General features: G+C 43.8%; 1 protein-coding gene across 1 annotated transcript in view; it reads right to left on the bottom strand.

The window, feature by feature from the left end:
• The window catches only part of ACBD6 (acyl-CoA binding domain containing 6), a 126463-nt gene that overhangs the window by 39751 nt on the left and 59134 nt on the right, over window positions 1-27578 (bottom strand). Inside the window, exon 6 of the mRNA XM_075936818.1 lies at window positions 19971-20060. Coding sequence (XP_075792933.1) covers window positions 19971-20060 — 90 coding nt within the window. The remainder of the gene's footprint in view (window positions 1-19970; window positions 20061-27578) is intronic.

Genomic DNA, 27578 nt, shown 5'->3' with positions numbered 1-27578 from the left:
TCATAGCCCCCCCTTCCGATAGTCCGGTTCTGCCCCAGGCGTCCCTGATTCAGCCGCTGCTGGTCAGTTTCAGCAGTGGCTGAATCGGGACGCTTGCAGCAGAGCAGCTGGAGTGCTGCCAGGTTGGTCCGGTAGTGCCGACGCTTGGCGCGGCGAGACCAATCCGGCAGCACCCCAGCTGCTCTTGGGGACGCCTCGGGCAGAGCAGCTGGGGTGCTGCCGGGTTGGTCCCGTAGCACTGCTCCTTGGCGCTACTGGACCAACCCGGCAGCACCCCAGGTGCTCTACCCCAGGTGTCCCCAAGTAAGCCGCTGCTGAAACTGACCAGCGGCTGACTCCAGGAAGCCCGAGGCAGAGCAGCTCTGCCTTGGGCTTCCTGGAGTCAGCTGCTGATCAGTTTCAGCAGCGGCTGACTTGGGTACACCTGGGACAGAGCAGCTGGAGTGCTGCCGAGTTGGTCTGGTAGCGCCAACCCTTGGCGCCACGAGACCAACCTGGCAGCACCCCAGCTGCTCTACCCCAGGTGTCCCCAAGTAAGCCGCTGCTGAAACTGATCAGCAGCTGACTCCAGGAAGCCCAAGGCAGAGCTGCTCTGCCTCGGGCTTCCTGGAGTCAGCCGCTGGTCAGTTTCAGCAGCAGCAGCTGAATCGGGACAGCTGGGGTGCTGGTGGGTTGGGTCCCGCAGCCCCAAAGGGCAGCGGTACGGGACCTACCCAGCGGCACTCCAGCTGCTCTGCCCTACGCAGCCCCGATTCAGCCGCTGGTGAGTTTTAGCAGCGGCTGAATCGGGGAAGCTGGAGGCAGAGCAGCTCCAATGGTCCGGCTGCCCGGAGCACTTCCGGGTTCCTGATGGTGCTGGACCATCAGGAGTGCCGGACCGTCAGATGCTGGACCATCGGAGTTTTACTGTATTAAACTCTCATTCCAGAGAAGGGGCCAGTATGCTCCACTCTTTCCCTCTTATATTTGGCCCACCAAGAGGAGCAATAGCAGGGAACACGGGTGAAAACTACATCTTTCCAGAAATGTTGTGCCCCCATTAGAAGTTTCAAATTAAAAATAATTCTGAAGCCCAATGTCTGTGTTACGAAGCCACCTCATCCCCAGAGGAAACTTTTGTTTTATTCCTAGTACAGCTGAGCACTCATTCCTATTCAAACGAACTGATTTTTTCATCTCTTTTCCTCTATGAAAAGTCTCTCATTTCTTCCTCATCACTGACTTCACCTCCAAATGGTTGTGATTAATGTCAACACTTGGTTTTCTTTTTGCTGATCACAAAGAGGGACAAGCTCTGAGACACACATGTAAAACTCCCACTGATATAAATGGGAGATTCACGTGTTTATCGCTGTCGAAATTAATAATGCCTATCCTTTTAAACCAGGGCAGATTGATTTAAACCACAGGGATTTAAATCACCAAAAAAAAAATCATTGATTTAAATCAAGTTTCCCACTGATACTTCTTCACGTAGTTCTTCAAACAATGGTGCAAATCTGATCACTAAAGCATGTTAATTTACGGCTCAGTACAGCATTTTACAACAGCTAAGAGGGTACACTTAGATAACTTTATTTTATTAGGAAATAGTATATAATATTCATTATCTGTGTCATGCTACAGAGATGGGAATGGTAAGAACTGAATCAGGGGTAGGTAATAATTTTTAATGGGGGCAGGCACTAAGAATTTGATAAGTGGGAAGGGGAGGTGACCTGGGGGAGGGGTGCAGGAGGGAATGCAGGAGATTGGGGTGCAGGGCCTAGAGAGGATAGAAGGTTGGAAGTAGGGAGCGACTAGGGTGCTAGAGGAAGGCTCTGGCCACAAGGTGTTCACTTGGGTGGTTCTTGGCCAGCAGCCCAATGCATTCCTTAGCCAGGTCCCTGCCTTCCATGCCCTGGCACCAAGTTTGGGGGGAGCCAAATGCAGTTCTGAACACTGCAAGCCCTGGAGGGGGAGGGATACTTCACATGCTGCAGTGTGATCTGTGAGACTGTACTGGGGTCAAGGGCAGTGTGCGAACCCTCTTCCCCTCCCCCCAGATTCAGTGTTCAGAGAGCTGCTCTGAACAGTGTACTGGGGTGAGACAGGCAGGGGGGCTGGCTGAGACTCCCCCAGGCCAGATCCCGTGGCTTGGTGGGCCAGATCCAGCCCATGAGTCATGTTACATAAATGTTTCACATTTGCAGTTGCAGCAGGTTTCTGAGTTGCTGGCTGACAGCTGTCCATAAACCTTTTTTTTTTAATTTCAAATTGTATTAATTCTAACAAACAAGTCCTCAGAACACTACATGTACCGTCTCCTTAAAACGTCTACAGCTAGCTCTTGTCTTCCCCACTCCCAGTATGGTGCAGATCTGATTCCAAGCTATCAAAAAAGTCAAGACTGACTGAGCTTAGAGTGCACTTAATTTTGGAGCAGCCCAAATGAAAACAAGACTAAGATGGGGGCTGAGTTATACTGAACTCTTATGGCATCTCCAGTATGGTCTGTGACCATGATGTTCCAAAATGAAAGGCATATATTGCATGATATAAAATAAGAAAATGACTCTCAGTGACAACTGGCAACCCTGGATTTCTGTCCCTGCAGCTTTCTGCACTGTTGGGTGACAGATTCTAAACCTAGTTAATTCAACAAGCCATGAGGAGCAGCTAAGCAAAACTTTTCTTTCTAGCAACATCCAACATCCCAAACAGTTTGGGAATGTACTTGTTAAAACACGCTTCTGCTAAAAGGCACAGGGAGGGTCTGGAAGAACGATGTACAGGCAGTCCTCGGGTTACGTACAAGATAGGGACTATAGGTTTGTTCTTAAGTTGAATCTGTACGTAAGTCGGAACTGGCTCCAGATTCAGCCGCTGCTGCTGAAACTGACCAGGGGCTGACTACAGGAAGCTGGAGGCAGAATTGCTCTGCCCCCAGCTTCCTGGAATCAACCACTGATCAGTTTCAACAGCGGCTGAATCTCTAGCCTGGGACAGATCAGCTGGGCTGCCAGGTAGGTCCCTGCAGGACCAACCTGTTAGCACCACAGCTGCTCTACCCCAGGGTCCACAACAAAAGCCTGGTCTGCTGGGGGGGGAGGGGGCGCACTAGCTGCGACATAGGTGCAGGGGCATAGGTGCCTAGGGGGAACCCCTGGAGGGAGAAGGGGGAAGGCGCTCCCCCACCCCCAGACCAATCATGGTCTGCGGGTGGAGAAACAGGGAAGCATCCTGGCCCCACCCCTTCCAAGGCGGCCTAGGGCCACTTCAAAACATTTCTGAAGTGGCACCCGGCAAAAAATTATTGCCCACCCCTGCCATATATTGTGTGTCAGTCTTTAGACAATGTCTTAATTAACTTTAACATGTTCAAAGGCAGATAGAGACAGGCCAGGGTTGTTTTGGTTTTGTGTTTGAGGTGGTAGACCCGGGTCAGGCATGGCAGTCTGTTGAGAAACAGAAACTGAAAGCCTAGAACTTTCAACAAGCAAGAGCTGGATTTTAGGCTCACACTAGAACCATTAATCATTTTTATGAGAATGTAAGTGCCTCCGCACTCCTCATACACACACACTCAGAGAAGCAGCTGCCAACTATTTCCCTATCACAGCGGTGAGCCTGGGGGAGGAAGGAGAGGTTTCATGTGCTTCCCTGCCCCCCAGACAATCCCACTGGCCAGGTTCTGGAACTTAGGGTATGTCTAGACTCCATGCCTCTGCCAATAGAGGCATGTAAATTAGACATACCAACATAGTCAATGAAGCGAGGATTTAAATATACCCCGCTTCATTAGAATAAAAATGGCTGCCGCGTTGTGACGACTCAGCTGTTTGTCAGCACAAACTGGCAATCAAGACGGGGATCAGTTGACAAGGAAAGCCTTTCCCGACCGATCCTGTAAACCTCGTTTCACACGGCACAAGGGATTGGTCGGCAATGACGTTCCTTGTCGATGACCGATCCCCATCTTGACTGCCGGTTTGTGCCAACAAACAGCTGAGCTGGCACAATGCGGTGGCCATTTTTATTCTAATGAAGCGGGGGATATTTAAATCCCTGCTTCATTGACTATGTCGGTATGTCTAATTTACATGCCTCTGCTGGCAGAGGCATGTAGTCTAGACATACTCTTGATGGCCTGGTGCTCAAGATAACGATCTGCAAATAGTTTTGTTTTTCCTGTAACTCCAAAGACATGCTAGACTCCATCTGAATTTAGTATTTTTTCATGGGAGTGGGGAGGATGGAACAAAGAATTCCCACACTTGAGAGATTCTATTTAAGGGAGGAGGTGCTAACAATGAGGGTCGTCAGCTGGCTTTGGATATACCTAACCCAGGGAAGGTAAAAACGAATACTGAACGGCTGTCTCATTCACTGCACACTGTCCAACTTGTGTACTGGGTGAAGTGAGGGTCCCGTAGCATAAAATAATATGCACTCTCTAGAGTTGCGTCAAGGTAATTTGAGGGAGTAACAGCCATATAAATAACAGGTATTTGAACAGGTTCTTCAAGTCAGATACGTACTAAATTTGAATCAGACTCAATGGACAAGAAGTTTGACCTGCTCTCTAACTCCTACAAGGGCACCTGCTAAATAGGGTTGACACTTATTAGCTGGACAATGTCAAGGGAAATGCTTATTGCTGACCAAATACGAAGCCTGTCCTATACACAAAGGACATCAATCCCCAAGGCTGGCCACATCTCCACCACTAAATCCATTTAAAAACTAAAAGTAAACAAATAGGGTGAATATTAGTAATGCATCCCTCTCAATGTAACTTTCTAGGACAAACCCGTGTCCGCACTTCAACCCTTCAGATTTCAGTTTAGCACGGCTGTACAATTTGCTTTCCTTGGTCTATTGATCAGGAGTCCATGTCACGGCCTGCCCTTCAAGTAACTATCCAAACACCGACCTACAGTGCAGCTGTGACAAGAGGCCATTACTGCAGAATACAACAGTCGTTTTGTTTTAAACATAAGAGTGTATCAACAGTGAGGAAGTTTCGGAGACACGCTGGAATTTGTGACTGCTATTCTGAAGGGTGGGGGAATCACCATCTCCCTTTTTCAGGACTGTATAGTACTGTTTAGAAATATACCTTAATGATTATTTACACTTGACTCCAACTGTCCTCTCTCTTCCTTATATAAACACTGTATACAACACACACAGTCATGGCAAAAAGGCCATCAATCTATCTGCTCAATTCCCTGTGATCCTAAAGGTCCTCCTGTGGACAAGTTAGTGATTTAGCTCCAAGTTCCTGTAAGCTGTAGCAAATTCTTCCGACCTCAGTCAGTGCTAATGTGACACAAGCCCTTGTCCTACTTAAAGGGAGACTCATATCTCAAGAAACTGAATCTGTGCCATTTCAGTGGAAATTACTTGGAGTATTTATAAACGGCTCTCTACCATGGCTCTCAAGAGCCCTTCATATATTTCACTGGTTCCCCTTCTGAGCTTTTTAGGGCTTTGAAGGAACATCAGCTAGAGGCTTGGTATTCTGTATGTGCCTCAGGACTCTGCCCTTAACAAGACCAAGACCTCTGGCCAGTGTCAGATAATCTGTCACTATAAGCTACTTGTATCCAAGCCAGATATTTATTGCTATTGATCTTCTTGGTTCTAGTGAAAGACTTTTGTTCTCTCAGCCTAGGACTTTGACCTCAATTAAGTTATGAATTTCAATCCGATAGACTGCTCCACTTACCCTGCTGCTCTCCCTGACTGGATTAATTAGAATTAGCTAGGCCAGGACTCACCCTGAGCGCCTCATGGATCATGTTATTTTAATAATAAATAAAGAGACAGCAGCCGCATGCAAGGAAGGATTTTGAAAGATTGCTCATCTAGGAGCATCATTCAGAACCTGCCAATACCAATTTCTCTGAGTCTGATTACCTCATTTGCCTCTTTTTACTGCTCTTCATTAATTGAGTTTTGTCCCCCATTACTTCAGCACCCAAAGTGTGCCCTTCCTATAAAAGAATCACAGAAGTGCTTGAATTCTAGCACCCCTTTTCCACTGCCGATCCAAAGTTTATTACTGTAGCTCATTAAAACACTAGTTAGCAATAATGAAATAGTCATTAGGCATTTAATAATCTAAGAGGGCTGAGAAAATATACACTATATTCAGGAGGGAGATGGAAAGGGGATAGGGCAGCCTTGTCTGTAACCATGAATTATTATTATTATAAAGCATCCAATACAGATTTTTCATACAGTTAGCTAATTGGCTCGTGGATAAAATTGAATGTCTCCAAAGAAGGTAACATCTAACCCTGCAGAGAAAGCATACATCAATCAGTATATCTCCTGGCATTCGCAATAGTGCCTGTGGAATGCTCGTCACATGGGCGGAAGACTAGAGGAATTTGATTGACTAGTGGAAGTTTTGAACCACACAGGTCAAGACCTGTTAGTTACATTATCCGTATTACAACTCTTTCCATATACAAGCAATTATACACTTCAAGAAGTCAGGTTACACAGGGTTATACTGAAATAGAATTGTCCCAACCGGTCAGACCACAGACATGTTACAGAGTTACTGACGCTTATTTATCAATTATGCAGTTCTTTGTACTCTGATAGGCTGGGAGGAGGAAAGCTGGTTGATTTGCATAATGACAATTCATTTATTTTTCAATAACAGCACTAATATGAACATTTCCATGCTTTGACTTGCCTTCAGATTTCTAAATCGATTGCCCAGAAATAAACATGGTTGCCTCAGCTTCTGACAATCACCCTGTCATAATCCCAACTAACGCCAGGTACTCAATACAATGTAGTTTTTAAAAAGCCAATCTATACAGAACTATTTACAACAACCTATCAAAGCCCTGTGGCAAGAGGATGGTCTTCACATTTCAGTGAAGTTAGCTTCAAGATTAAGCTCAGCATAGGACTATAATCTTTTACAGGGAGCACCCCAAAGTAGTTACTTCTTGGGTAGCTGAGGGCCTGGGTTCAGAACCCCTGGGAAAGCCATACATCATCTCCATTTATTATTACATCTATTATATACACCTCGCCCTTAGCTTCACCTATGAACCAAACGGCCAAGAAATAATCATCATTACCAGAGACCTTATTAAAAAAACAAAACCTAGAAGTAAACCAACAAGCATGGAAAAGGAATTTCTCCTCCATGTGAGGTGGTAAAAAAAATTACCTAAATGGGAAAAAAAAAAAAAAAAAAAAAAAATCAAGTTCCTACAAAGTCCAGCATTCCCTGTAAGCTGGGCGCATGTGTATTCAGATTCTAATACCTCCCAGATGATGAACAGAGTGCCCAGAGCTAGGTTTTTGCGTCTCACATGCACCTGGTTCAGTGCACATACAAAAATTTATTCTGCACATGGATGGAAAAGATTAGGAGGGAACATTGTTTGATGTCAAATGAATCAGAGGGTTCTGGCATTTTCTTAGCTTCCTGAATTAAAGACATTCTTCTTTGATTTAGGAATGCAAGAGAGGAGATTCAATCAGACATGACTGAGAAGCTATGATTGGGTAGTAAAACAATCCTGTCCACAATGGAAATCTATAAAACAGGTGTCTTTATGAAGACAGAGTGAAACACTTTAACTTCACTGAAATTCTTCTGACAAGGAGAGCTTTTTTGGAGATGTTGAGTGTAAAAATGATTGGTGATTTAGGGATTGCCCCTCCTAAGTAGATACACGGTTGAGATGTACAGCAAAGGCAGTTCCTCTAGCCCTGCAAGGGAAAGCCTGGGGATTAAGGAAACAATTTTCCCCTGCAGGCCATGCCTGTCAGTAGGTGCTCCCCTCACCTGGAAAAAAAGGTGCAGCTGCCAGCTGCAATCTGTGGTTCCACATCTGATGTTCCCTAAGCTGGGAACACCGGAATGAGGTTTAAAGCATTGTGGACAATGAATTTGCAAATTAGACAGGTGATTTAACACATTAGCCAAATGTTTTCTCTGATGACCCCCAGATTAAGGGATGGGAGCAAAAGGACGCTGAAATCGTTCACCATGCTGAGATCCAGTGTATTCAATATTTCAAAGCACAAATACAAGACATGGAGGCCCAGAGATTCTGGCTTCATTTTTTAAAATGCTTTTATTATTATTATTATTATTATTAATAATAATAAGGAGGAGGAGGAGGAAGAGGAGGAGGAGAACTACTTAGAGCTTTAAGGCTTTAATTCTGAAATTTGTGGGGTAGGATGAGGAGGGTGGAACTAGGGGGCTGGAGGAGTGGCAGCATCCCCAGGCTTGAAGTGGTTTCCATCATATATAGCAGTGGTGGAGAAGATTGTTTGGGCTGGGGACTGCTGGCCCACAGAAAAAAAATCAGTCGGGGGCTGGGGTGTGTGGGAAGGCAGCGGGGGGAGGGGCTGGAGTGCCAGTGCAGGCTCCCCAATGCTGGGGGAGGCCCTAAGCCTTGGGAGCCAAAGCTAGGCAATCCAGGGGCCACATCTGGCCCCCGGGCCTTAGGTTCCCCACTCCTATAACAGGGTTGTCAGTTGGGTTCAATGGCTCTCAGCACCCATGCTAAAAAATTGTTTTAACGCCGATGGGATGGGGCAGGTAGCAAAGTGGTCAGGCCCCATCATAAATGAATGCAGAGGCTACAAATGGGTACATGAAGGTTAAGCTCTGGGCACAGTTTACAGCACTGAACGCCGAATCTCAAACCCTACATGCCACGTCTTTGTTCGTAAGTGTGCAGAGAAAAAAAGGGGACAGGGTGTGGTTAGAGAACAGGAGCTTAACTGAATCAGCACGCCAATGAGTTACTTAGCTACATGTCTCCCCTTTGGCTCTTGCTCCTAGGCAGCTCCTCAGCAGCTCTCATTAACGTAGGATCAGGGTCCATTTGCTCTGTCCAGATCAACGCTCTCTTTTGGATTTATACGCCCTGCACTCCATGCCTGCACTGTGCAAAGACAAGCTCCCCTCCCCTCGGGGTAACACTGTTTGCTTTCCCCGCAAGAGCGTGCTAAGGGGAAGAAGGCACAAGGAGTCTCCTCCTCTGTCTCTGCTCACTTGAACAATGTCCTTACACCCTGTATGAGGCTAAAACCAATCCTGGCTGCACTGGCTGGAAAGAGGCAGGGAAGGGGCAAAGTCAAGGCCTTGCGACCAGTTGACAACAGGACAGCAGTGCTGCCCAGGCACAGAGGTGTATTTAGAATTGAGAGAAGTTGTGCTTCCTGAATTTTCAAGGAGCACTGTGCCATCCTGAGACATCATGCTACATGGAGTTTCCAGTGGAGGCTCTATCTGGCTCCACTCCCAGCTAGGGGACAGGTCTCAAAAGGAAGGACATAACCTGTATCGTGAAGGACCACACAATCCTGAATCAACTCTCACACCAATCATACCCAAAGAGGGTGGTGGTATGAGGGGGGATAACCAGAAGAGAAGATGAAATGACCGAGGTCGCACACAGCTAGTCAGTGACGGAACGGGGCAACAAAACTGAGGAACTCATGGGTCCTTTGCCTGCCCTGCATTCATTCCTCTGGACAAAGCTGATTCTCGCCTTCACTGGCATTTCCAGCAGCACTATTAATTACCTGGCTTCCCAGCTTGCTCATTTCACAAGCTATACTTCAGTTTTTCTGCTGGCAATGGAGTGCAGGGAGGCAACAGAGAGGACCCAAAATGTGTTTTCTTCTTGGCTCTCAGATCTGTAAGAATTATTGGAGTGGGAGCAGGGCTGGGGTTGCAAGACACATTTCCATGTAGCAGGATGGCTTAAGAGAAACAAATTCAAAATCTAAGAGAATAAAACTAATCTGACTTCCAGGCAAACTTGAGGCCTCGATTATTTGAAGGTGGCGAGGCTGGCAGTCCTGCCTTAAACTGGTAGGGAAGGGCGATAAGTCATTCAACTTTCCGGCCTCCCTTCCACTACAAAAGGCAGCTACAGGCAGGGGGAATCTATAACAAGAAAAGGGGTTATTTGGGGACACCGGATCTTGGATAGGATGGGGCTTCATAAAAATGGATAAACATCCAAACTTCTTGAAATGTATCCGAACTTCAAACCTGTTAACTTCCTAATCATTAAGTTACTTGACTTTAAAATAGCCGACAAGTCCCCAGAGGGCACACGCAATTTACTGGTGGCAGGAGGCTTCAGTCTACTGGGGGTCTTCAAGAATGATTCCTGGATTTACTGGCAATCACATGCTGTTTGGAGAAGAGAGAGAAGAACATAGCGAATACATAAAATCTCACTAAAACAATGTAAAACCCCACTGCTTTTTTCTTACGTGCAACTGTTTTTGCTTTGCAGTGGTACTGCCCACCACACACAGGCTGCCTGCTCAACGGTGCCAACAATTTTGTTGCATCCAGCAGCGAGGCAGCATTTCCAGTGACTAAAAAGGAGCAGGAGAGAGACAAATGGCCCATGTCAAGCTGCAAGAGGCAGAGGGATAATGCGTCAAAAACCAGTGCTTGTGGAAGGAACAGCCCTCCACCTCAACCATCGGCAGATGCTGCTCGAGGCAGAGTCAGAATCAGAGGTGCGAACCAAGGTAAATCGCTGCTTCCAAACTGAAATTCTCGCAGAAGCTTGCAAACGTTTTACGCACGTTTCTGCTGCAAGCGATTTTTTTCTCCGAGTAGTTAAAAGCAGCATCTGCTGAGTGGTGACCACTTAGCATTCAACCTGCTGCCAACCTACATTCCACAGAGATCTGCAGGAGAGGCATGGAGCAGTGCCACTTCTAATAACTGCATGACTGGCACCAAGTCAATGCTTTAATGCTGAAAGCTACCCTCTGTCACTAAGCAGATCTTTCCTTTCTTTGGGCTAATGGATTTCACACCCATTGGCAACAATGTCAAGAGTGCAGGAATATAAGCCTGCAGAGCCTTCTGAGAGCTGCTTATCAGGGCTTATTTGGGCAGCACAGACAGAGGAGGAGGGGAGAAAGAGAGGAAGCTGTCTCGGATAATTTCACAGGCAAAGATCGCTCTCATTACTGGTACTGGGATGCTGACTATTTGCTTTCCCTTTCCCTCGCCCTTAGTTTCTTCAAACAATTGTCATTACACCATAATACTGGTAAACTCTGCAGCATTAGAAACCCCTCTCTTGGGGTATGTCTACACTAGCCTCCTAGTTCGAACTAGGGAGGCTAATGTAGGCATTCGAGGTTGCAAATCAAGCACGGGATTTAAATATCCTGCGTTTGCTTTGCATCTTCTCAGCCAGCTGCTTTTTTTTTTTTTTTTTTTATAATTTACAAGTCCGGACTAACTGCCCGCATCTACATGCGGCAGGGACCCAGTAGTTCGAATTAAAGCCCTAGTTCGAATTACCTATTATTCCTCCTGGAGGCTAGTGTAGACATACCCTCATACTCCAGTGTGCAGGCACACCTGCAGACCCTCAGCAACTGGTGACAACAGCCAAGCGAACTTTCTGTCTTGTCCACACTCTGGTTTTGAGGAAATCTACACCTGAGAGCAACTGCAAAGCATTTTTCATCACCTGGACTTTTTCTAAGCAGGATTAAATACCACAGTGATTAAACAGCTGATGCTCTGTCTACAATAGCACTCCCCACTGATGGCTCTACACTGGTATTGTCAATGGTTGGCCAGTCTCCCAAAATCCCAGTGCAGACTGAACTGTGGTGCCTCTGACCCTTAGCCTGAAGGTTCAAGGTGTACAAAACAGTCTCCTCAAAACCTCCCTGATGTCCTTAAGTGCCCGGGAAGCTAAGGCACAGGCCACAATCAGTGTACGAGTTAGAGCAACAGATACAGTTGCATCGGTGCCAGCTACATTTTACAATCTATATTGGTGTCACCACAGGGTTTGAACTGCAAGCAGCTTATGTGCCTCACTAAATATGGGGAGGAGGGTAATAAAAGAGTCGCAAAAGCATTTTTAGAGCCGTGCACTACAACTGGGAAAACAGAAAAAATATCAAGCAATTTCTGACATACCCATCATTTCTACTTCATTTCTGGCTAATGGTGGAAATTAGTCTTCAGATAGTTGATAAAATCAACCTGTCTGTTCTGGGTTAGTACCAGGATCTGCAGCCAGGCAACTACTTCTACTAAAATTGATTTTCTCTTTTGGCAACCAATAGGGCAGTCAATAATAATGTTATTTGAGAAGGACTGAGTCATGAGGGAGATGAACCTTCCCTGCCATTTATTATGTTTGCATTGTCTCCCTCTGAAAAGAGTTTTCTCAATAAGGATGTGCAAGAAGGCATTAGAAGGGGACAGCTACTGTGTGTCCTGGAATCTTCTGCCTCAAAAGCATGTTGGCATCCAAACAGATAGATAAGAGGACGCTCCTGTGTGTTAAAAAAGGGCAGCAAAGGCTAGGACAGGGCAGCTAGAAAACTTTTCTTGTTGCCACTCAAGCAACCACTGTGTGTCAGAAGTGTACTGCCCCCAACCTGGAGCTGGGACAGAGAAGCAGGAGCAAAAGCTCATCACATTGTTCTTGCTGGCTAATGGAAGAAAGCTTTCCAAGCTAAGAATTCCATGCGTGAGTCCTACTGCAAGAAAGACAAAATTCCAAGGCTATGTCTACACTGGCGCAATCTTGCGCCAGAGAGATGCAAATGAGCTTAAGCGTGGAATATCACCGAGCCTCATTTACATACCTAATGAGCTGCCATTTTGCGGAAGAGGCTCTTGCGCTAGAAGGAGCTGTCTACACTGCCCCTTCTTGCACAAGAAAAACCCTCTTGTGCACTGCTGTTATTCCTGAAAATAATCAGCGTAGTGGCATTGCACAAGAGGGTTTTTCTTGCGCAAGAAGGGGCAGTGTAGACAGCTCCTTCTAGCGCAAGAGCCTCTTCCGCAAAAATGGCGGCTCATTAGATATGCAAATGAGGCTTGGCAATATTCCACGCTTAGCCTCATTTGCGTATCTCTGGCGCAAGATCGCACCAGTGTAGACATAGCCTACGAGAATGGTTGTTTTTTCATCTGTTGCAAATGATAACCTTAAGAGGTTTAAGACAATCATGCTGCCTAGTGGTAGCACTCTGAAATGCCATGCAGGAGACCTCATTTCTATCTCAGTACTGATTTCCTGACACTGGGAAGAACCTGAAAACTTCTGAAGTCGCATAGTCAGGTCCTGATAGAATAGGGAGGAGCGAGAATATTTGCTGTCATCCTTTATCTGTGGCTTTTCTCCAATTAAAGGGGTGGCAATGACAGGAGGAGTCTCACAGTTCTGGGTAGGGATGTGGAAAAGCCCATAGGAAGAACAAAAAGATGCGTTCTTATACCAGAGATCTAATTACTGAACCTGCAGTGACACCAGAGGTGCGGCATCTTCTGAGGCAGGAGAGGCTGGGACAAGTGCATGCGTGTCTGCTCCCCTTCCCATGGTTGGGAGTGGGGGGCACACGTACAGCACACCACCCTGCCTCCCCAAGGGGGAGGGGCAGGAAAGGGATGGGGCCTCAGTAGAAGGAGCAGGGCTGAAGGTGGGCCTCCCTCAGCCCTGCCTTCACCAACAGCCCATGCAGGAACACAAGGCAATGACAGAAGATTTTTCCATATATATTCATCCTAAAAGTATGGTAGATTTACAATAAAAGTTAGTACAGTATTTGTAAAGGGCTAGGTTACCATCAAGATTACTATTGCAGTTAAGTACTCAAATATCCAGAAATGAAAAAAGAGTTGAGCACAACTTTACCTCTGTTCCATTGGGTATACACAGATACAATATAGTCTTGAATTGTGTGATCACATCCTGTTTCTCGAATAATATCATTTTATGTACAGTCAGAGCTATACATTCGTACGTATCTTAGGGCATGTCTACACAGGGAAACTGACCAGTTTTAGAATAGCTATTCATGTGGGCACAGTGTTCTGCAATAAAAGTCACTTTATTCCATAATAATTAGTGCACTCAAAGTATCCACTAGAGGAGCTATTCTGCTCAATTTCTCCATGTAGACAAGCCTTAAAATAAACTAGGATCAACATAATTAAAGAATATGTCATAATTAAAGATCAGAGTTACGGCAACATACTCACATTTTAATTTTTACATTTCCTGATTTCTAGTACTGAATTATACTACCTTCATATATCACCTGGATGTAGGTTCTTGCATATATTTTCCTGCTGTTTTAAGTGAGCAAAGACCGATTCCTAAACTTTACGTTTCTGAACTAAAAATACACTAGTTAGGCAAAAACCAACTAGCGTGTGTTAGTAATGATGGTTAAGTACTTCCATACTTATGATCTATTATACATCTGTAATAGAACTTATTAACTTTGAAATCAAAGTAACTGGTTTTCTTCATAAATGGCTTAATTTTAGGACTGAATGGGATCCATCAAAAAGTCAGTTGTGAAGAAAATCTATTCAGTAGTTTTAAAGGTGGAAAATTTCAAGTCTGCAAAATAGTTCTGAAAAGTGCATTGTGCATTTAAGTGTGCACCAGTATCTTTTACTGAGAACACCGCAATTTTCAAATGGAAAAAAAAAGGAAGGAAGAAAGAGAGAAAAGAAAAGAGAAAAGAGAAAATATGTGCAAAATGTAGCAGAGATTACCAGAATTATGGGAGAACAGAAAACAACACTCATAACAAGTTTCAAATTCCAAACCAGTCAGCTTTGCTCTTGTCTTTCCTAAAGATGAGGTCAGATTCTATGTATTAATAAATTCAACAGGAAAGATGTGATTTTATTTTACATTTGCCAGATTCAAATCTACCAAAAGATTTTACTTGACATTTTCTACATAAAATTAAACTTAACCTTTGTGCGCCTGACAAATATGGAAGATTCCAGCAAACAATTGTATGTTCTGGATAGTTCGAGCATAAGTAACATGGGACAGAAGAACTGAAAGAATTTCCTGTCTCAACTATCTTGGGTTTGAGAAAGAGCTGTCCATTCCACTAGTGAGGAGAAGAGCCCTCATGGGGAGTGGACACCAAATGGTAAACCCAGAAGGTTATTCTGAGTACATTAAATCCTTCCCTGAAAGACCTATGTGCAGCCTCAAATCCCATGGTCTAAATGTCCAGATAAAAAGAAACCAGCTGCACAATCCACTCCACTGAGTTGCTTCCCTCCCTTCTCCAAGCTTTTACATTACAGAAACTGAGGAACATTTCCTCTTACAAGAACACTTCTCTACTATTCCAAGAATGGACTCAGGTATCTGCTGACTTTCAGCCTCTCACATCATCATATGGTAGCAAAACTCGGTATTGCTGTTTTATGTTGAACTGAATGGAAAAAACTGAAAAACAAGAATTAAGGTTGGATTTGTATGGTTGCGTGTTTTGGTGTGTCCTGGCTTTTCATGGGTGGAAGGTAGTGTTACTTGACTTAGTTTCCTCTAGTCAGCAGGAAGAAAGCAGATTGGTTAATAACTCCAGTACACAGACACCTGTATGGAGAAAATGATTGAAAGATGAAGTCAAAGAAAAGGACATAAAGCTGGCAGATATAGGTGCATAAAGCATCCTAGTCAGCATCTCAGACTAGTCCCCAGCTCAGAACAAAACATTATAAGGAGCAGAGGTTCTCAAATGCCTGGATTCTGGTATGGGATAATTTTACCTAACCTAATGCTACTTGAGCTGATGTAACAAGCTTCAACCTATCCTCTAATGGAGTTTTAGATAAAAGTACAGAAATGTTACTGTTAGTAAGTCTACTGCTTATGATTTCCATGTGAGAGGATACACACACAATTTCTCAGAACTCACTATAGCCAGTTTTGCCCAGTACAGAAATATATCAGCTAAATCCCAATGCTTTTATTGCATTTATGTTACCATCATGAAAAAAACTGTTTGTCATGCTCTCTATCATTTGATGGATTATTAGATCAGAGCTTACCTAAACTTTCTTGAAATTGAACAGGAGTAAAACCTATGTGCTTTAAAATGACATCACTGCCTGTAAAAGGGAACAAGTCAGGTGTGATCTCCAACACAGATGCTTCATGTGTACAAAATGTACATGTCCCTTATTTTCACAAAACAAGGTATCCCCTGAAACAGTGGTTCTCAACATTCCAAGGGACTCTTTTCCATACCGGGAACTCCCCAAGAGCCCTCTCCTATTAGGGATATGGGAACAGCAAGGCCATTAGGATCTTTTGAAACCTGTCTGTAACCCTCACGTCGAGAGATCTGTTCTAGGAAGCATATGCTGTACAGGCAATAATACCTTACAAAGAGAAAGCCAGCTTGTTTCAACAGAAAGAGCATGCTTCACTTTACTCACCGAGAGTTGAGAAACACCACATGTTTAGAGATTTATTCATTCATATATGCATTTTAAAGGAAGAAAGGACTTTTTGGCATCATTGGCTGATATCCTGTGTACCAGAGGCCAACTGCAATGTTAAGAACAGCTCCCCTTTCTTTACTTCACTGTTCAATAAATACAGATTTTTCTACATTGAGTGTCTCAGCACTAGGAAGCTGGCTCTGGAAAGATCTTTGAGTTCTGGGTGTTTCCAGCACAGTTCCAAAACACCATCCAGCCACCCACTTAGAAATGACCTCTGGCTCTGAGGATTTAGGTAATTCGATTACATAAATGTCCCTTTTCAACAAAAAGCAGGGAAGTCTGTTGGGTTTCTGCACTCCCTCCCCTATGTCAATCACTTACCGCCTCTTTTCAAACATACTATTAAAGCTAATTATGGACAATCAAAGATGCAGGCTTTCAGTGGACAACAATGAACTAAGTCCCTTTTTAAACCAACAGCGTCATTGTCTAAAAAGGACAGTCAATCTAACCGGGAGCTTTGCACCTACTACAGTACCAAACAGCACGATGGAGTCGCTCCCACTTACCTGATTCAAATACATCAGTATACTTAATAAAATAATAAAACAATTCTTCATTTAACACCCAGAGATCTCAAAGTGCTTCATAAAGATAGCTACTGTTCATATAAAAAACAAACAAAGGGAAAACTGAGGCCTGGCTCCAAGTTACCCAACTAACTAACTGATATAAAGCAACTAACTAATGTCAGAACTAGTTAAATGAAAGGGTCCTAGTGCCAGTTGCCCCATGCTCTCTAACCATTATACTAGAACAGCAGTGCTGTTAGAAACATAGGAGGGGAAAAAAAAAACTTCCAGTTCCTGCCGGGTGAAAAAGTACAGAAGCAACCAGGGAGGGAGAGAAGTTCTAATATCTTAGAAAAGGTATAAAAACCCCAGCAAATGAAAAAGAAAAAGAAAAAAAATACTCTATCCAATAAGCTTCCTTCTCTGCTGTCTGATGCCGTCATTCTCATTCTCTCAGATGGATATATTTCTTATGCTGCTTGCATTTAACACGTATGAATGAAATAGGAAGATATCTCCAGGCACATGTAGGGTAGAAAGTTTCTGCAGAACCTGTCCCCACCTCCCCCGTAGCCTGGAATGTGAACTTCCAGGGTGAGCACATCGTGTTAAAACAGAGGTGAGCAATAATTTTTGCTGGAGACCCACACTAAGATTTGGTAATGTGGTTAAGGGTCGCACTCGTCCATATTAATAGAGGAGGTATGGGGTCTGGAATGGAGGTTGGGTGCAGAAGGGAGCTTGACGCAAGGGATTGGGATGCAGGAGGTGGTGTGGGATCTGGGAGTTTTGGTGACGGAGGGGGTTGTGACCTGGGGCAGGAGTGCAGGAGGGGATTCCGGGATTTCAGTTGTGACTGTGGTAAGGGATTGGGATACAAGGTCTGGCAGGGGGTCCACCCTGGAGGAAGGGTGCAGGATCTGGGAGGAGGTATGGGTACAGGAGCAGGCGTGCAGAGGGTTTGGATTACATCGGGTGAGGTGGGGGGAAGTTTTGAGAAAGAAGGAGTTGGGGTGCCAGAAAGAGGCTGTGGCTGAGCACCGTTTACGTAGGCATCTCCTGGCCAGCAGCCCTGCCCAGTAGGTTCCTCAGTCAGGCGGGGGCCATGTGTGCTGCTCTGAATGCTGAGAGCCTGGGGGGAGGGGTGCATTTCCTGCAAATAGGCCAGTAGGAGCTCCAAAATTATGCTGGTGGTGGGGAGGGAGAAGGCGGGGTATGGGGGGGGGGAAGAAAGCATGTGAAGCCCCCCCTGCAGGCTTGCAGCATTCAGATTCGGCCCACAAGACACATTTTACCAGCCCTTGTATTAAAATAATAGCTCCACTAATGCAAGTCACTAAATATTCCCTTATACTTAACATCCCCCATTCTTTACTATCCACACATTAACTGATAGTGCATTTAGTAATATATATGAGCAGCAGGTGCTTAAGAACTTATGGCCTATTTGCAAGCATAACTTTTTTCCTCTCTCTTCAGTTGCTCCTCCAAAGAACTCCCCATGATCCTGGGTTTTAGTCAGTACTTCCTTTAGGGAAAAGATCCAGATAAAATGTCTCCTGTATTACCAGGATAGAAAAATCATCTAAGATTTCTATAGCTATTATTAAACTTTCATTACTGGCCAAAAATAATCTGGCTAGAAAAAAAAATGTGCAATATGTTAAAAAAGGGGGGGAAAAGGTAATTGAAAGTGATGGTACAGAGAAAATACAGATTATTCTCCTCCAGCTAAGGAAGTCCTCCTAAAATCAAACTTTTGCAAGTAATATAGCGATAGTGTTTTTGCAAGTAAAGACACTCTTGGTGCATTAAGAGACATGAGATACAACCATCAGAAAGAGATGAATTTTCAGGGACTGTTATTCCAGAATTCCAAGTAGCCCCTGGCATCACAGGCAAACATGTAATATCCCTGTTCTCCTTGCCTCAAAATCATGCTATTTCCAACCATTCATAGACTGACAAACTAAACTAGAGGATGTCGGGTTTAGTCTTGCCTTGGTGCAAGGTGAGCTCATGGGCATAATTCCAGCATCGTTCAAAATAATTACTGACCTCTACTCCAAAAATCTACTTTTTTCCAAAAGGTGCACAAAGGAGCAATGAAAATAAATCCTAAAAAACCTAGTCTGCATAACAAGAAACCTAGGAATCATATGCTGAAAGAACTGCAGATCCCTTACCAAACTTTTCCACAGACTTCAATGGAACAAAACAAGTTCTTTTAATATGGATCCTTTTCATGGTGCTGTCAAAGTATGGCTTGTAACAATATTTTAAACAGTTTTCCAACATGTTTAAAGCTTAACCTAGTTACTTCCCGAACACAATGTTAGTGCTAAATCAAGAAACGTACAAGACAGCTTATTGCACTACTGTGACCTAGTGAAATATCTCCAGAGCATTTATCAGGATACAGAAAGATCATCAGTTTGAGCTAGCAGTTTTTATAACACACGAACTAGACTGGGAAGTGATGCACACACGTACTAGATTGGGAAGTGATGCAACCACCACCCCATAGGAAAAACAACCATCAATCATGGCTCTGAACACGATCACAGCTAACAAAGTTCAACTCTTACTACAACAGGATTATAAATCGAACGTACAGTGAGATCCAACTGTACAGTGAGATCCAGGGTCAAATTTCAACCATCATTTTAGAATGCTTTGCTTACGTAATGTACCTTCTAATAAATGAATGGTCTATTGTGCTCTACTGTTTGGCAAATAGGGTTCTTCCTTCAGTGGGAGTTTCTTTAGTTCTCGCACTAGTGTTCAAATGCTCTGCTGAAACCATAGGATATTTAAGGAACTGGACAGAAACTACCAATTCATTCTAAGCCACCAAATATCTAGTAGTTTCACCTCACCCAAGTCAGATTTGAACTGATCATCAAGAAGCGAAAGACTATTGTAGGGAAAAAAATCATCTTGTTTTTGTAGTTGTTTGTCTACAAATCTGATTTTAACATGTATATTTTTCTCTGGTGTATCGCTTTAGGCAGCCTCGTCCATATTCAATACTCTGAAAGAAATTTGCTGTGGAATACTGATGGAACAAAGTATGAAGTGTTTGGTAAAGATACAATACCATGCACCATTGAAAAGCAAGTTTTCCATCCCCTCCTTACCTGGCTGTTTACATCAGCTGCATGCTGTAGCAGTACCGAGACCAGCTCCTTGTGTCCTCGGTCACATGCCCAGTGGAGCAAAGCCCTGCCCTAGAAATATTGAAAAGAAAAATGTCAGATGAAGCTATTGTAAAGAGACACAAAGCCCTATTGCAGACATCCTCGAGGTTACAGATTACTAAAAACTGAACATTTAAAAAACTATAGTCAGAATGGTCAACAATGTGCCATTTATCCTCATTTCTATGTTTACATAGTGAGGTTAGGAGCCTCAGCCATGTGTTAAAAGGGCTGGCCACACGAGGCCAGATTCTGCACTCCTCTGCATCCAAAACTCCAACTCAAATCAATCACAGAGTAAGGGGGAATGGAGAAAGCTGGAGACCAGAATGTGATCTGCCTTGTAGTCAGCTTTAGAGTTTCCCTCTGCACCCGTGACTTTAACAGAAATTGGGTTTCTCTCTAAGGCTAAGATTTTTAAAGCCACCAAAGGTGCTTAACCCCCCAGTTCCCATTAAAAGTAATGGGAACTAGGCATCCAAATCCCCTGGTAGCTTTGCAACTCTCAACCTAAGTCACGAGGATCTGGGCAACAAAGTGTCATCAGTTCAGAAAAATGTATTTGAACCTTTCTTTTGTCTACTCTATAATCCTCCCTGTCCCCTCCCCACAGGTTTCTGCATTTGAAGTCACTGGGCACACCCCCAGAAACAATCTGTAATCACTCTGCCATCCACTGTAGGGGAGGTGATCACTAGTAGAACTTCAGATCCATCTATTTGTCAAACACATGGGAAATAGTCTTCTGAGGACTGACACACAGCTTGACACCCTGCTATGGGCAGGGCACGGTTGTCATCTTTAGAGAATGGAATGTGTGGTTTTTTTCCATATTAAACACAAATCTCTGCTTTATGCCAGTTTAAGCAGGGATTAAGCAAACAAACAGGGGCAAAAGATGGAATTAAATCAAAGGAGCACTTCACAAAAGCCTTTTTCTCCCCTTCTATTCTCAAACTCTTCCTGTGATGTACATCTTAATTCACCTAATTAAAGGAGGAGCTAGTTGAAAAACAATGTGATCTGGAAGAGAAAGCACTCAGCAATTCAGAAGTCTTAAAATGTTTTCCTTACTTTGTCTTTTGTGTGACAATTGACTCATCTCTCTCTACCTGTAAGAACCTGCTTCAAGTGATCAAGCACTGTGATGATGAAAGAAGCGGATGGAAAACTGGACTGTGATGGCCTATGCCAGTGGTTCCCAAACTTTTCAGCATCACGCCCCCCCTTTCTGATTTTTGTAAAACCCTCAACTTGATTGGGGGGGGGGGGGGAGGCTGGGTCGCCTCGCACTCCCCCCCTGGAATTTTGGCATGCCCCCTAGTTTGGGAACCCATGGCCTATGCATTCTGCCTGGAAAAGGCACTGCTGCATGCATCAGCTAGGAGCAATTTCATCACCCTTCTTTGTTCATCTCAATCTACCAAACTGCAAATGAGCTTGTGCCATTAAGTCCTGATCTGCATCTGAATCGCACCAAAGTTTGGGGATGTTCAGATAATTTGGTTTAGCCCTGTAGTGGGACAGGCAATAGCTGCAAAATATGGGATCTTCCATTTTGGGCATCACTGTCGAGGATCATCTCTGAGAAGCAGCTCCACACAGGATTAACCAAACACCAAAGCTAAGAGTGCCTTTTTCATAAAATAAAAATAAAAAACAAAAAAATACAATTAAAATAAAATAAAAGCTGTGGTTTCACGTGTCCACTGAGCTTGGGAATAATTATCTTGTTATCTATCCACACAGAACCCAAATCCATCCAAAGCAGTAACAAAGCCTTTTAACAAATAGTTCTAAAACATTTCCAATCTGCTACAGGAGATGTTATAACTTGGCATTTTTTATATCTTCATTTAAACAAAGAAAAAGTAGATGATATTTTTAGATGGCAGTTGTTCTACCCTGGCTCTCACTTGTACTTCCAGTTTAATGTGTACACTTTATAGTTGTTAATTTAAACTACCTGGTAAAATAAATTTCACCGTATTTAATATAGCGTGTGACATGCCTGCAGAAGGATCTTTTAAACTCATGCTGAGGTAAAAGAAGAAATCACAATGCTGCCTTGTGACATTTTCACAGCAACTTGCTTTGTCCAATGCACAACCCAACACACTTGCGGCCCTTCAAAACCAAAATAGGGCTGTTCCTTGGCATATAGCTTCCAACATCGCAGGACAGGAGCAAAGTGAGCAACTCACCCATTTATTCACCGGAGCTGTGTGCCAGATTTCCCAGACCTATGCCAAACATTTACTAGTAAAAGAGGGATAGGAAGATACCAGTGACTAAATCTCTCTCACTTTTCAGATTGGATATTTTTCAGTAGGATGGAAGATTTAGAACATTATTTTGAGTCGGGAAATGTGATTTCAGACATTAGGCATTCAGCTTTTTACCACATTTTTTGACCCAGAAAGTAATTAACTTTTGTAACACATTATTTTAATGGTACACTAATTAACCTTGAATTAGAATGAATTCTCTCACAATTACTTTCTATGGAAGCACAGATGACATTGACACCCACATTAGTATCACTTAAAGATTAATGTTCTTGCACTCAATATCACAGTGAACATTTGAAAGAAGGAGAGTAGAATTTAACACACTGGTAAATACTGATAGACAAAGCATCTTAATTTAATCTCTGATCCATTAACACTTTAGATGTGGTATTTGTACTGGGCAGGTAACCCAAATTTCTCTGTGCTATGAACATTTATTCCAGGAGATACAAGCACTTTATTTACAAGGAGCAAAATTCCCAAGAATACTTTTAACGTGCAATATAACTATGATTATCTAATGGTAGTGGGACTGTCTATTAATTACACAATAATTATCATGCAATTACAGGATAAAATAGGATTATTTCTGTCCTTTAAAACAGGAGTCAAATGATTAAAATTGTGATTAATTGCACAATTTAAAAATTAATCAAGATTAATCATTCTGTTAAACAATAACAGAATACCATTTAAGTGTTTTTGGATGTTTTCTACATTTTCAAATGTATTGATTTTAAATATAACACAGACTATGAGAAGAGTGCAGTGTTCCCTTTGTATTTATTTTTATTACAAATATTTCAACTGTAAAAAACAAATAAATTTTTCAATTCACCTAATACAAGTACTGTAGTACAGTCTCATGAAGGCTGAATTTACAAATGTAGAATTACTTACAAAAAAAACTGCACTCAAAACTATGTAAAACTTTAGAGCCTACAATTCCACTCAGACCTACTTCTTGTTCAGCCACTTGCTCAAGCACACAGGTGTATTTACATTTGCAAGAGATAAAGCTGTCTGCTTCTTGTTTACAATGTCACCTGAGAATGAGCACAGGCATTCACATAAGCACTGTTGTAGTCAGCATCACAAGATTTACGGGCAAGATTTACAGCTGTTTGTGAGCAGTCCAGACTGGGAGCTACAGCAGCAAAACATTGTAAGGTACACCTCTAGGTGGGCTGGAATGACAATTGCTCAGTCTGGATTGTACCCTGGGCATGCCATAGTAATTATACTCTGCTTGCCTATATTTCCTCTGCAATTCCAAATGAACACTTCTTCAGTGAGTGACAGGGCTATCGCTAGGAGGGTCTGGGGCAACCCCCTCCCCGTTCATATGTCCGAGGCCGGAGAAATCCCCATCTCTCCCCAAGCCCTGCCTCCGTTCCACCCTTTCCCCCAAGCCATGCTCCTTTTCTGCCCTTCCCCAAACCCTGCCCCCACTCCACGCCCCATTGTGCACCTTGCCCCCTCCCCTGAGCAACTTAAGCCAGAGGGATCTGGTACAGGGCGACAGCAGGGGTTGCCTGCCCCCCGTCACTGCGGAGCACCCTGGTGCCAGAGCTGGGACAATCCACTTCCTGCCATTGTGGTGAAGCAGAGCACAGCAGACTGGGAGGCCGCTCTGAGCCCTGTGGGTTTCATTCATACAGCGCAAAGCCTGAGGTGGCCCCCTCGAACTGTCCTATGGATGGGAAGGCTCTGGTGAGTCACCTGCATTACTTATACTGTAGCTGGCTGCTATTATAAAAGCTGTCACGTTCCACTCAAGAAACGGTTGCATTGTAGTAGCAGGCAAACAATGCCTAAATGCAGTCTGTGAAGCACTAGGGCATCATATGGGATGATAAGTTTTATATAAATGTAAATTGTTAAAATACAATAATTTACTTTTGGACTCAAATAAAAGTAATTACTTCCCAGATATTTGTGAATTAAAATGTTACCCAGATAGCAAATTCAAAATTATGAGCATTTGGAGACATAAAAAAAAAATCAAGCTAAATGTTCACACCTATAACTAATGGATCCAACACCTAAAGAATCAGGGGAAAATCTATTTATCATCTTTGCTGATCACCAAAAAAATGTAGCAACAGCTGAAGGAGTTGTAGGTAGCTGTAATGCTGGGCAACGTGTGGATCTTTGGTATCAGTTTTGCAACCATTAAAATCTTCCAGCCTTCACAGCAGTTAATTTATAAGTCATTATACAAACGCTCACTGCAGTCTAGATGGATTTTCCAGGCCATACACATTGGAATTTCTTGGAGAGTCCCCTCCACCACTACTTCATTATGGTAGAAATGTTTATTGAACAATGTTTAATCACTGATGTGTTCATATTCTAAATTACTCCTGCCAATTTGAAAGCATATGCTGTAGCAATGTCCTCCTTTAATTAAATACCAACAAAAGCTAAGATGTGTGGTGGTATTGTAGCAGCACACCAGAGCATATACAGTTGTTGCAGAAATCATTTCAATCTTCCATGTCTTGCTTGGATTGCCACTGCCAGTTTGGCCAGCTTCTGCAGCAGTTTCTCAAGATAACAGCATATAAATGTTGTTCCAACCATGAGTCACAGGTTGTCCAGAAACAAAGTGGGGGAGGAGCGATTACATCTTAAATATTATTTTCAAGTCCCAGTCAAAGCATGTAGGGGAAGAGTCCTCATGGCAATTAAATCAGAGAGAGAAAACGGATGATAACTAAACTGAATGGGTGTCTCAGCATAAAACTAACTTGGAATCTCATTGCTTCCATAGACTTCAAAATGGTGTGTGTGAGGGTAGAACATGATCCTTTTACGTTTAAGGCTCTGATCACACTAAGACAATCTCATAATGGCATGGTTACACTGACACTGCTCTCAGTGCAGTGCAGATGACCTCTGTTGAAGGCTTTGCACCCATTTAAAATACAGTGAACAGAAATATTTATTTGTTTACATTGGTTTCCACAATAAAGCATATTTCTATCCGAAGCTCTGTGTGCCCCGACCAAGTTTTGTTTGCTTTTGGAACTTGTAACAGCTCAGGACACATTCTAAGGATATTTTAATGTCTTTGAAAATAAAATAAAAATAAAATAAAGCTGGAAATGTTTTGTTGATAAAGAGGCACCAAAATATTCTTCCTACCTGGATATGCCATAAACTCTGAGGGGACAAAGTAGCTAAAATGTGACATCATATCCTTTATTTTATTATGCCCGCCTGCATACAACTGTACACAAGAAACCAGTTGCTTTTACCAGTGCCTATTTCTTTGAAACCAACACAGCTATGCTGGTGGATTTTAGGCACTTTAGAAATAGTAAATGGTAACTAACTACACATAATTATCATCAGGCACTTTATATAATCCTCTAGAATTTTGCTTAAAATCAAAGTGAAGTTTATTGTACTTGAATTATTAGCTTGTGTTCTTGTTGGAAAATTGCAAGAGAGCAACACATTCTTTTCTTTACGTGGTAAGACTTTATAGAATTAGACTTAAATTTGACAAATCAGATAGGGTTTATTATAGTAGATGTAGTTTGTGTAAATATTTTAAAATCTATTTGTTTACAGTACCCTTTTCTGAAATGATTTTGCTTCTAATAAGTGTGACTTTTCACATTTTATGTACATAAGAAAGAGTTACTCACCTTGTGCAGTAACGGTTGTTCTTCGAGATGTGTCCCCGTGGGTGCTCCACTCTGGGTGCTGGTGCGTCCTCGCGCCGGCGACCGGAGACTTTTCTAGCTGTTTCTGCCGCGGCGCGCAGGCGCCGTGGCGCCCTCTAGTGTTGTTCGAACTGAAGGGCGCCTGCGCGCGCGCGGCTCCTCCGTTCCTTCTCTACCCACCAGAGCATCAGGCTCCAAGCAGGGGAAGGAGGGAGGGTAGTGGAGCACCCACGGGGACACATCTCGAAGAACAACCGTTACTGCACAAGGTGAGTAACTCTTTCTTCTCCTTCGAGTGGTCCCCGTGGGTGCTCCACTCTGGGTGACTACACAGCAGTTGTCGGCTCGCGGAGGTGGGTTTGGAGCCGTGTGGTAGTAACTGTAGACAGCACTGCTTGCCCAACCGCCATAGAAGATGCTATCGAGGTGGAGAGAGCATAGTGTTGTGCAAAGGAATGGTCGGATGACCAGGTAGCGGCGTTGCAAATGTCTTGTAATGGTACATTATGGAGAAAAGCGGTCGTGGCAGCCACTGCTCTAGTGGAATGAGCTGTGATAAGTCCAGGTAAATCTTTGTTATATAAAGTATAAGAGGTCTTGATGCAGGATGTAATCCATTTAGAGATTCTTTGAGATGAGACTGCTTGTCCCTTGGATCTGTCCGCGTATGAGATGAAGAGTCTAGGCGAGGCCCGCCATGGTCTCGTGCGATCTATGTAAAACGCCAAAGCTCGTCGGACGTCGAGAGTGTGCCACACAGCGTGGGACGGTTCAGTGTGTGGTTTAGGAAAGAATGCAGGTAAGTGTATGGGTTCATTCACGTGGAAGGGAGAGAGTACTTTGGGTAGGAACTTAGGGTGGGGTCTAAGTACCACCCTGTCCTGTAAAAACACGGTATATGGGGGGTCAGCCATCAGAGCTGCAAGCTCACTCACCCTCCTACTGGAGGTGATGGCGACTAGGAAAGCCACCTTCATCGACAAATGAGAGAACGAGCAGGTTGCTATCGGCTCGAACGGGGGTTTTGTGAGGCTTTTGAGGACATGGTTGAGGTCCCAAATGGGGACTGGCGGACGAACCGGAGGAAAGGTGTTCTGCAGGCCTTTGAAGAAGCGCTTGGTTATTGGGTCAGCGAGGAAAGAAGAGCTTGGAGGGTGATGGTGGAAAGCTGCTATGGCTGCGGCATGGACCTTAATAGTACTAAGTGCTAGACCGGAATGTTTCAGAGAGAGTAAGTAGTCCAATAAGTCATGTATTGGAGCAAGGTGTGGTGGGTCTGCATGAGTCTGAGCGTACCATAGGGAAAAGCGCGTCCACTTGTAGCGGTAGGTCTTCCTAGTAGAGCGTCTGCGACTATTAATTAATATGTGTCTTACTTGTTCTGAGCAGGCAGTTTCGGCATCATGGAGCCATGAAGGAGCCAAGCGTGGAGCTTCAGCCTGGTGATGTCCGGGTGAAGGGTTTGACCGTGATCTTGTGAGAGGAGGTCGCAGCGTGGAGGGAAGGGATACGGTTCTGCTATCATCATTTTGAGGAGGTAAGGATACCATGTTCGTCTGGGCCAAGCAGGTGCCACCAAA

The sequence above is a fragment of the Pelodiscus sinensis genome, chromosome 9 (genome assembly GCF_049634645.1).
Source record: "Pelodiscus sinensis isolate JC-2024 chromosome 9, ASM4963464v1, whole genome shotgun sequence".
Lineage (NCBI taxonomy): Eukaryota > Metazoa > Chordata > Testudines > Trionychidae > Pelodiscus > Pelodiscus sinensis.
The sequence above is the reverse complement of the archived record's forward strand: the minus strand, read 5'-3'. Positions and strand labels throughout refer to the sequence as shown.